This window comes from Carassius auratus, chromosome 6, assembly GCF_003368295.1.
Source record: "Carassius auratus strain Wakin chromosome 6, ASM336829v1, whole genome shotgun sequence".
Taxonomy (NCBI): Eukaryota; Metazoa; Chordata; class Actinopteri; order Cypriniformes; family Cyprinidae; genus Carassius; species Carassius auratus.
In genome coordinates, this window is record NC_039248.1 from 26,718,405 (window position 1) to 26,731,033 (window position 12,629).

Below are 12,629 nucleotides of genomic sequence, written 5' to 3' on the forward strand. Positions count from 1 at the left end.
TGTCTACCTGGACAGGTTTCTTGCGCGAGCCTTCGTTGTTTTCCGCCTCCTCGTGTTCTTTGCTGCCCTGGGGCAGGTTTGAGTAGTTGGCGAGACTGCTGAGAAGAGACGATACCATGGGAATTGTGTCCATTTCCTCCTGTAGAGTAAACACACACACATACAGAACAAATATTGTAAGCAATACATATTTCAAGTAGCTTGTGAGGATGACATTTTTACATGTATATATTACAAATGAACAGAGCTGTAGAAAGAGAGATTTCCGACTACTCCGTTCACTCCAATGGACCAGAATTTTACAGCAACGGTGGATCATGGAGCCACTCAATAGTTCACAGAAGTTAGTGCTAATATTATCAGAGATGAGCAGAAGAGACCACTGTGACAAACCTTTTTAAAAGGTAAGACATTCATAGAATAAAATTATATATTATCAGCACAGCTAATCAAAATACCTTGTGCATTAAAACAGATCATCATTAGATTATTCCTCACTTAGTTAGTATATTTTTGAACTGTTATTTATTCTCTTCATGCAGTTTCATCCATCATTAAGGTTTTTAAACTTGATTTTTGGTGGGGAGTTATTTGATAGACTTGGATTTATTGCAAAGGATGCTGATGGACCTAAGTGAGGATGAAAAGTTTAAAATAGGCGAGCAGTTTTCATTTCATAATCCTGCTAGGTTAAATTTCCAAAAATGTATTATATACCCAGTGAGCTGTCTGAGGACAATTTTTGCTCAGGGTTTGCTCTTTAATAGCTGATGAAAAGTCTTCATTTGTCCAAAGCCCTGTCATTGCTTTTTAAAAGAATCAATAGTGACATAAATATAAAACTAAATATCAGTCATGCATCTACCTACAGATAAACATTAACATTTTCTCCTAACATTAAAATTTTAGTTTAAAATGCATATAAATGCATAATTTAGGTCCTATTAACTAATCAGCATTTCAATACATTTTTGGCAGTTGACTTGAATCAATGATGGCCAAACCTCTTCCCCAATCCATCTTAACTAATCATTGATTTATAATTTATATCTTTGTTTAGTGTGCATGAAAAAATGCATGTTTGTTTTAAATTGAAAAAAATAAATAAATCTCTGTTTACTTGTAAAAAAAAAAAAAAAAAAAACTTTAATAAGTTTACTGTTAGCCCACAGCCTTCAATCATATTTAATTTTTGGCCCTTCATATTAAAAAGTTTGGGCATGTCTGACTTAATTATATGAATTAACATGAAGCCATAAAAACGGCAGTTTAAAATATTTTTAGATGCAGTACAGCATGTGTTTTACACTTCTTTTGGACTTACATGCTGTTATCATCCACCTGCAGAGTTCAATGTCCTGGGGACTTCCTGCCCTTCAAATGCTAATTATCCTTATTAATTACTGTCAGACTCTTTTTTTCCATTAAACACTAAAGTCTGCGTGTGTGTGCCTCACTGTCTAGTTCTAATGAGAGTTGAAATGTGCTGCAGTTGCAGGTGCATGTGTTTGCGTGCACCTCAAACAGAGCCATGTTCTTGCCGTCATATTGCTGGTTCTTCTCTGGGTCGGTGCTGTTGATGAATGGACTGCTCTCCTTGGGGTTACCATCTCCTGTTAGCAAAAAACACAAATAAATCATCAGCATGACAGCAGACGCTTCACGACTCCAGGGGGCTTTAAGAGGAAAAATCTGCTGTGATGATCCCAGCACTTCACATTTTAGGTCATGCATGATGCATGCATACTAAAAACAGATGCACACTGTGCTCGCTGCATATTGCAGAAATTGAATTCACATATATGCATTTGACAGATGCTTTTATCCAAAGTGACTTGCATTATAGATCATGCATTCCTTTGGAATCAAACCCATATTGCCAGCACCATGCTCTAATTATTTTACATGGTTCTTCTACTAAAACAGTAAATATTACTGGTACGGATACTGTTAAAGTGAAAAGCGATGCTTATGGTCACACATGTGGAGTGATTGTGATGACCTGTACAGGTGAGATGGCTTAAAACTGCCGGTGTGTTCATTCACCTGGGATCTTGCATCAGATATTTTTAGTGCCTGGATGACAGGGTTCAAGTGGTGATTGGGTCTCTGGACTCCCTCACACCACAGGAGAGGAATTTTAAAGAGGTGCACTGAACACAGGCTGGTTTCAATGGGATCACTAAGAAAAGTCTCAAGTCTTGAATCTCTACGGCCTAATGTTCAATGTTCATTTGAAGGAATTTTCTGTATTGATTATTCCCATATGCTTCACATAAAAACCTGACCATGTGTTTTTTAATTACACTTTGCATTGTCAATTTAAGGGAGTTTAATTTAACTTAATTTGGAAAAGGTACTGGTCATCTTCTTCCTAGACATTATACTATGAAACAATTTTTATTTATTTATTTATTTAATAAATTTGTATTAAGTTTGACATGCTGAATATGAAAATCACATTTTTTTTTGTATTATTAATATTCCTCATGAAAACTCATGAAAAAAATATGTTGACAAGATAATGTATATGCTAACAACAACAGGTTAACATTAATATTTACCAAAATTAGTCATCTAAAACTACCCGTACTTACAACAGCAAAATAAATAAATAAATAAATAAATAAATAATTATATATCTATATCTATATATCTATATCTATATCTATATATATATATATATATATATATATATATATATATATATATATATATATATATATATATATTTATATATATATTTATATATATATATATTAAAAAACATTTATTATTTATACAAAAAATGTATCTGTTCTAAATCAGTGTTTCATAATTAATGACAGAAGTTCTCAAATTTAACTGATCTAAATATTTACCAAAATATTGATACAATGTAAAGATTTTTAGTAATATTTAGCGCCAAATATTTTTTTTTGCGTAATATTTTTTTATCAAAGTAAAAAATGTTATATAAAAAGGTTTAAAAGCTCAAGTATTTCTATTTAGTTAATAAAAATGCTTTTGTTCTTTTTGTATGTCCATTTAACTCTATTCAGGTCGAACCATAAAATGGAACAGATTTAGTTATACAATAAAAGCATATAGTCCAAAGAACTAATTGTGTGTTTTAATATGAATGCTTCATTCAGCCTTGGCTTGTTGCATTTGACAAGTCAACACCAGTGGCGTTTTAAGTATTTTTATTTATTGTTAATATCTGTGTGTCATGTTGTTGTAATAATTTGTGATGGTCAACCCCTAGGTACATAGTGTATTGGAAAAATATACATTCCCTTAAAGATTGTCATTGTAATATAAGCACAAGTCTGCGGTACGGTGGGATTTAGATCAGTACAGCGTGACAGAGTGACAGCCGTACTGAAATGCTCCAGAGGCCGAAGCATCGATCAAGCGATGACAGCAGGCAGCCGCTACATCGCAGTCAGAGCGAGGAGATCAGCTGTCAGCTCGCACACTGGGAATGACCGCTGTAGAAATCAGACTGGGACCGAAGGCATAACCTGTAATCAGGACTTTGGTTTTCTGTGTAGGAGTGTAGATAAAAGGTTTAAATGGAAAATCAGATGCTTCAGTTTCACATTTTATGATGAGAAAGAGCTGTGCAGAAGAATTTGTTTTTGAAAGCCTTATGAAATAAGGCATTACAGACAGAGAGATATATAAAACTATACAACGACAGATAGATAGATAGATAGATAGATAGATAGATAGATAGATAGATAGATAGATAGATAGATAGACAGACAGACAGACAGACAGACAGACAGACAGACAGACAGACAGACAGATACACAAGCAGACAGACAGATACACACACACAAGCAGACACACACACACTAACACACACACACACACACACACACACAAGCAGACAGACAGACAGACAGATACACAAGCAGACAGACAGATACACACACACAAGCAGACACACACACACTAACACACACACACACACACACACACACACACAAGCAGACAGACAGACAGACAGATGCACAAGCAGACAGACAGATACACACACACAAGCAGACACACACACACTAACACACACACACACACACAAGCAGACAGACAGACAGACAGATACACAAGCAGACAGACAGATACACACACACAGGCAGACACACACACACTAACACACACTAACACACACACACACAAGCAGACAGACAGACAGACAGATACACACACGCAAGCAGACGTCTGATGAGAAACGCATTCATTATGGAGTGTAACGTAACTAACGCATCCATTCGTTCCAATCACGAACACAAAGTAGAGCGGTAACGTCGTTTGACTGACTGTGATCGACGGGAGCTTCCTAACGTGTGTTACATGAACTTGTGTTTAACAGAAAGAGACTCGCTGTCAGCTTTAATATTTCTCTCTTACACAATCTGCTGAGTGACACCGCTGGGCCGTCTGGAAGCAGATGATTAAATCCAGAAAATAATGCTTCATTTGGTCATGCTTCCTGGCTTTTACCTTCAAAAAAGAACTGACACATGGGAGTGTGTTTCTGTGGCAAAGTAATATCAGAGTTCAGCGCCCAGCCCTATCTGACAGAATGAAGCCCCTCTGCTACGATGGAGCCGTCGAACACAGTCAAATCTGCTCTTTCATTGGCTCAAACATTGTGACACATTGTCAGGGATTCATCAGTGTTGGTTACACGGGACAATGTTTCACAGGGGCCTATAAATAGCAACGACTGGCAAAAACTCAAAGCAGTCTGAGTCTCAGACGTCGCACAGACCGCGCACACAAAAATAGCAAGAGCTTTCTCAAAAACCTCAGTCTGATTGGTTGGCTTCATGCAATTTCATAGTGCACAGTTTAGTTTTTGTTGCCAATTTCCAGGTCTGAGACACTAAACAATATTTACGCATTTGGCAGACGATGCATTCAAGCTGGTGAGTATTTTAGTGTTGATAGCATCTACAGAAAGAGAATGAAAAATTTGGCTTTTACAATACATTTTTCAGAATACCTTTTCTGCGTCCGTGCCTACTTATGCTATGCCCTAAAAGTATGTACTCTTCTTGTGAAAAAAAAACAAGTACATACTCTTCAGTATGTAGCAGAATAGTAGGCAAGCCTTACTTCTTCGTCACAGACGCTATGTTGCTTAGTTGACATGCATTCTGTCACTGAAAAAAAATCACATTTAATTTAATTAATGAAGAAGCACGTTGATCTGCCAGTCTCGGGTCTTTCATGCCGATAACTCTCCATAGATGTTTGCATGATAATGCATTTAAAAGTGAATGACCATTATAAAACTGCACAATGTTGATAGAGATTAAATATAACGTGCATAACATTAAATAAATATTTTTTAATCAGGTTACACACTGCGTCCACCATGTATGTAGTTTTTAAAGACTTTTTATGTGTGTTTGTAGTTCTAATCGAATCCTTGTCCAATGTGTTGTGGGTAATATTAGCCATTAGAATGAGCATCGTTTTACATTTTGAATTTTAATCTCAAGTAGTAGATCATCCGGGAATCTTTGGCACACTCTTTTCAACATACTATGATTTGGGACATACTAATTCTATTTTCGAATACTATTTAGGATTGATAGTAAGCATATTGGGACGCAGCACTTCTTTTGTGTACTGCAGAAGAAACTCGTATAGGTTTGGTATGACGTGAGGGTGAATAAATGATTAATAATTTTTGTGTGAACTACATCTTTAAATGCAGATTTACCTGCCCCTAAACAAAAAAGACTATATGCATTAGATGTTTAAATGAATATTCAATCAGTAAATTACTTGATAACAGTAAATAGTGCAAAAAGCATGTGGAGAAATTCATAAAATAAATGCATGTTGAGAAAAATCAATTTTTCTTGAAAAAAAAAATCTATTTATCTAGAAATCTATTTGTGTATATATATATATATATATATATATATATATATATATATATATATATATGTTAAAAATGTAGTTGTTCATCTGTGGGTGTTCAACTGCGCGCATTAATATGATCACTTCAAAGCAGAAAAAGCTGCAAAATGCCTTGCTAAATGAGACATCGCCACTTTCACAGAAGTGTAGCGTGACCTTCTCCTGCCAAGACCAACGAAATCTTGCAGCAGGAATGATCTCGCCATAGCAGGAGCGGGTCTTGCGTCTCTATCATGAGGTTCTTCCTGTTCTCTGACTAGACTCTTTTCAGCTAGCAGGGTATCTGAACAGCGACAGCACACACGGCGCACAGCAAACACTCCATCTGTTGCCCTTGACTGATGATCCCAGACCAGTTTGATCTTTCCTCTCATTATGTTTGGTGAAGCTCTGATCCTGCAGGAGCACTAATGCACAAATCTGTCCAAACATCTCTGAGGCTTGTGTGTGGCAGCGTCTGTGAGTGTTAATAAGACACTCTGCTGCGGTCACCGGCCGCGTGCATCTGAACAGACGCTGACCTGCGCCGATAGATCGATGTTTCATCACTGCTGAGGAGTGTTTTAGAGAGGTTTTCTGACAAGTGGCTGCACACTTCAGCTCACCGATAATGATTCATGGGGCAGAGGTGGCCTGAAGCTCTCACAGGACCAAAACATCAGAGTGGGAGCTCGAGGAAGATGTCAGAAACTACACTTTTACAGTTTCCGGAGAGAATGTGAGTGGTTTACTGTATGTCTGTGCAAAACTCACTGGCATGACGCTAGAGCGGTTACTAACTGGTCTAAGACAAACAGCTAGGATATTCTGGTTAAATGATGTATCGAAAATGAATAATATATTTGTAATTAATTATTTAAGTTAAAAATTAACAAGTCTTTTTAACTTCAGTAACAAATACATCAGTGCTGTGCATCAGTTCAAATGATTTCAATTGAATCATTTTAAATAAACAGATTCAAAACTGATTCATACTTTATATTACTTATGCTATATATATAACATTTTAATATATTTTACTTTGTATATTAATCAATGTTCCTCTAATTAAAAAAAAAAAAATCATTTTTAGTCAGTTCAAATACATATCAAGATATTCACTATCAACCTAAAGTTTGAGGTCTCCTTTGCTCACCAAAGATGCATTTATTTGATCAAAAAATACAGTAAAATACATTAAATGTAAAAAATTATTACAATTTAAAATAACTGTTTTCTATTTGAAAATAAGTTAAAATGTAATTTATTCATGTGATGCAAAGCTGAATTTCCAGCATCATTTCTCCAGTCTTCAGTGTCACATGATCTTCAGAAATTATTCTAATATGATGATTTGCTGCTCAAAAAAAAACAACAACTGTTGATGTTGTGTAATGTCTACTATCATTTTTGATCAACTCAATGCATCCTTGCTGAAAAAAACATTAATTTATGATTTAAGCATCATTTTATTGACCCAAATAATAGTAGTATGCTTTTGAATATTGTTCAAAGAATCAAAAATATTAAATAAATATTAAATTGTTTTAGTTATATCGCTCAGCTCTACCACAAACGCTGCAGGACTGAGGTTTATTACTTAGTGTTAGTACTCTAATGATGAGCAACAGTAATAGTGACGCTTGTCTTAGCAAACAACACTAATGAGACCAAACGAGAGGAAAAGGGACAGGAAGTGTGATTTTGGAAGAGAGGAAGTGATTCCGAAGGGCTCGCTGTTGGCTCATCAGGTCTGATTGAAGTGGGCTGTTGAATCATCCTGTCGGGTCGGGGCAGGAGAGGAAAACTGAAGGTGTTCAACTTCACTAATTAAAGACACACACACACACACACACACCGAGGACCAGCCTCTGCTTCAGCCCATCGTGGGTAACAGCGATTGCTTTTGAGCCGATTACACAAGTCTATCTCTGACTCTCTTCACTTTTCCATCGACAAACAACAACACTGTCTCTGCTGGTAATTGCTGACAGCTCTGACGCACTCACAGAGTAAAAAAGAGAAAAATATACCGGGAGAAAAAAGAGAAGGCAGAAATACAGCTCAAAAAGAAATGGAAAAGTGTGAAAAAGACAAACAAGAAGATGTGTGAGATCCACTCTGGGGAACAGGACGTGAAAAGAAGAGTAACTATAGTGGTTTACTGACGAAACCTTTGCAAAGGTTCATCTTTCAAACAGATCATGCAAGCATTATGATCAAATTACAGCATTTTCCAGTGTTTATAACCAGGGTTTTATGTTGCCTTCAACTAATGTTTTATATTACGATAAATTATATTTATGAGATGTGCATGCATGAACAGCACCAAAAGCAATAATAATCTCTGGAAATTTTTTTTTGAGGCCTATTCAGCAAAAGCTACTCACTTCTTATCAAGTTTTAATTGAGACTGTTGATAGTTTCTATATGCATTTTATGCTTTGCTGTCAACAGAGAAAAAATAAAATAAATAAATAAATAAATTTAGATGATTTATGTTATGATGAGTATGGATTATGTGACAAAACTTCATTACCCATCATTGACTGCTGCAGCACAACAATAAAATACATATGCATTAAATAAAATGAATTAAATGCATCTAATCTCTTCCTCTTTTTTTTTTTTTTTTTTAAAAAATCCATATTTAATGTCTAATTAAATCCTAATTTTATTTATTTATTTATTATTATTATTATTTTTGAACTTATAAGAAGTCAGAATTTCCCAGGTAAAACCCTAGAGGTACATGATGAAACTGCAAGGGGAAATTATAGCCATTTATTAGTACTAATTAATCCCAATTCCTAAACTTAACAACTACCATACAAACTATTAATAAGCAGGAAATTAGGACAAAATTCTCTTAAATTAAAGATGCAATCCCCCCCAAAAAAAAAAAAAAAAAATCATTATATCTTATAGTTAAAGTTAAAGTTTTGCTTCTCAAGTAAGTAAGTCATATTTAGGACATTTTTATTTTTTAATAAGGTTATTTTTAGTGGGAAACTAGTAGAAAAATTTAAAACTAATTTTGCACATATTCAACAAATCCAACCATTCTGATTTGTTTTGCATATTTCACATACAGTCATTTTTATCTTAATAGGTGCATGTGTATATTTTACAGCAGTGCTGATGTTGGCAGATGTCTGCAGGTTAAGTCTCAGTGAGCGGCGGCTCTATTAAACTTTTAAAAGCACCAATTTTCAGTGTGTTTGTGTGTGTGTGTGTGTGTATGCCACATTTTGTAATAAGTCTGGCACTTCAAAAGGACTTTGAACCCTGTGGAATGGCCTCGCCTCGCTTCCATTTGTAGTCTAACAATATCACCTTTTTTATGCAGAGACGAGGACGGAGCCTGACAGCCCAGGCGAGAACACACGGCCGCAGAGATTTAGGATCAAACGGCTGGAAAATGAAGCCAATGAGGAATAAAGTAGCAGATTGAAATATACTGAATACATTTAGCCACTCAAGCATTTCAACAGTCCAGCTGAAAAACAAACCGGCAAAACAGCAAAATGTGCTAAATGTATTGGGAACTTGTAGTGGGGAATTTATATTTTTCTATTTCCAAGCCAAAAAAGCTGCACTGAATGTACTTAAACTCAAGAATATTCTTTTTTAAAAGCTGACTAGAACAGATTGAACAGTTAAATGTGTGTGGCGAGTGGGGCGGGGCCGAGAGGCGTGGGACTCGATACGGGCAGTGGGGCGCAGGTGCAGCTCATCTCCAATCACTACACCTGGCCTCACTCCTCGGCCCCACGCCTCTCGGCCCCGCCCCACTCGCCACAATGTGCTACACATTTAGCCAAGAGTGTTGCAGCACCTTGAATTGTTATTGCATTTGTTGGGTTTTAGATAATTGTACATGCACTTTTATAAATGTTATTTTATTTTATTTATTTCTGGTGGTATCATAGTCAATTGATGGCATACCATAGTACTTTGATATATGCCATGTTTGTGATTAATTATCATATTTAATTACCATGATATTTACATGCCCCTCCAATGTTCTTCAAAGAATACCATGGTTTTATTTCATTTCCTTCAAGGGTGAGTTTCATTGAAACGGTGAAAATGTGTATTGGTTAAATTTTATTCCCCAAAATGTCACAGCTAGTGTAAAATTAATGGTTCTACATAAATAGAATATATTTAGTATTCCAATAAATCTCAAGAAAAACATGCCCAATTAATTTTTTTTAAGAAAATAAAAACGATAGCAAGTAAATAAATAAATAATTTACGTATTTTATGAGTGAACTAACTAAATAAATGTAAAAAAAAAATTGTAAACCTATGCAAAAATTATATTACTCATTCATTCCATTTTTCTTTTTCTTTTAAATTTTGAGTTGCACGCTTTTCATGAGACTACAAGCAAACAGTGCACAGATGCATAAATGCACAGATGTCCAGGGTTAATATTTAGTTACTATGTACAATAGACAGATGGTGAGGTAGATATTCTATTTATATTCACTCTGACTCTGTTATCACTGACTGTATGAGTTGTAATGCACGAGCACAATGCAGATAAATGCAGCTTCATGTCATGCACCTCATGCATCATTCGGGTTTAATGTGCTCAGACTTCAAAAGGGAAGCGAAGGTGGTATCGAACCTCTCCAATCCAAACCATGACACAATTACTGGAGATTTCCTGACTAATTAATCAGGATTAACTAGCTAATAGGATTTGTTCAAGATAACATCTAACAATCAAGATAATATAGAGAAGGTAAAACTGCTGTGTGTAACCGAACTCTGGCTGAAGAGATAACAGGAGATAACTTTACACAAGTGTCAGCGGCTCAGATCGCTTGCTTCTGTTTTGAGGTTTGGCCAATTAGCTCTGAAGCACCAGTTAGATATTTTCTCAAAGCTTCCGATTGCTGAAATCACCAAAATGAAAGCCTTTTAGCTGAAGGCAAGCATAAATGTGCACTGAGCAACATTTTGTTGTATATTTTATGGCCTTAGATTTTACACAGACACCCACTGATGTAGATTTTTCAAAGTTTTCAGCTGTATTGAGACACTGATTGACTTCATCCAAGAGAGTAGACATCATATCAAACAACTGACTGAAATAATTTTAAATAAACATGGAGTAGTTCACATCCAAATGAACCCTAAGGCCAACCAAGCCAAAACAGTCCAAATCAGATCTAAAGAAATTTGCATGTGGATTTTAATGTAAGAGACAACAGGAGATGTAGCATAATTATTGATTATGGACTCATATTTTAGGTTAAATCAATGGTTTGAAGTTAAAAACATCTTAATTATGAATTTGTTTCTCACAAACACAACTTTTCATATCACAAGATGTTAACTGATGGACTGGAGTGCTTTGGATTATTGTGATGTTTTTATCATCTGTTTGGACTCTCATTCTGACGGCACCCATTCATTGCAGAGCAACCACTGGTGAGCAACTTATACAATGCTACATTTCTCCAAATCTGATGAAGAAACAAACTCATCTAAACAAACACATTTATTTCAACAAATGTTCTTTTTTTGGTGAACTATTCCTGTAATACACAACCGCTCTCATCTGATATTGGAAGCTAAACAGGGCTTGGCTTGGTTAGTATTTGAATCCTATCCTACCTTTTTTTCCGTTGATAATCCGGTTTTGCTTTTTTTTATGGAATGTTATGAGAATTCTAATTCCACATAGAATTCTTATTCCACAGGATTCCCACATCATTTCTAATAAAGTGGTGTTTGGACTCATGAGACGTCCCGTTAAACTGTATTCGTCAATCTTTCATCTGATTAATTATTATGCATGCCGTCACTGGTTTCCTGCTTATTTCACCGCTGATCAAACAGGTACTCCAGAACATGAACACACACACACATTGAGAATCAAATCAAAGGGAGACATCACAGACACAACATGCTGCTTACAGAGGACACACAATGAAAAGATAAAAAGGAAAAACTAAACAAATAAGGATCAATGACGTGATGCTAATTTTGTGTGTTTTGTGTCCAGAATCTAATAACTTATTTAAAATGCTGAAAATAAAACAGAATTCAATAAAACTTTTCTGCGATTAATAGAATTGTTTATCTTATTTGTTAAAAAATAATAAATAAATAAAAACATGCAGAAAACAAAAATCTTAAAAATAAAATAACAAAGTAACTTTTGTTTTAAATTAGCTACATGATAAAAATTACTATATATATATATTTTTTTTTTTTTTTTTTTTTGTAGGCAGTATTTAAGTTATTTTGTTTTTATGTGACACAAAAACCTTGCACAAACTATTTTTCCATTTTCATAATCTCTGACATAATATTTGCCACATCTTAAAATTATGAAAAATATTTATAGAGAGAGAAAGAGTCAGATATACTTTTCATAAGATTATGAAGTATTAGCAAAAAATTTCGCAAGCTACAGATTAGCTTTCTGAGGTAAATGCATGCAAATAGTGCGTTCTAAACTATTCAAAGCTATTTCTGAATTGCTACACTAAGCTACTATTGAGCTATTTGTGGACATCGTATTTGTCATTGACCCATAACTGGAAATACAACACAAACAGACAATATGTGAACTAATAGTAAAGGGAACTTTTCTTTCAAGAAAAGTCCAAGACATTGAAGACACACGACTACATACAGCCACACGTCACAGTGTTTTGCATGAACACACACGTGTCGCACGCACAACAGCAGGAGTCTGC

General features: G+C 35.1%; 1 protein-coding gene across 4 annotated transcripts in view; it reads right to left on the reverse strand.

Annotated features, from left to right (window-relative positions):
- LOC113104862 (solute carrier family 12 member 5-like) overlaps nucleotides 1-12,629 on the reverse strand; it is a 129,741-nt gene that overhangs the window by 46,129 nt on the left and 70,983 nt on the right. For all 4 annotated transcript variants that reach the window (XM_026266153.1, XM_026266149.1, XM_026266152.1 and 1 more), the window contains 2 exons: nucleotides 1,519-1,613; nucleotides 8-139 (listed from right to left, as the gene is read on the reverse strand). In XM_026266153.1, the coding sequence (XP_026121938.1) occupies nucleotides 8-139; nucleotides 1,519-1,613 (227 nt within the window). The remainder of the gene's footprint in view (nucleotides 1-7; nucleotides 140-1,518; nucleotides 1,614-12,629) is intronic.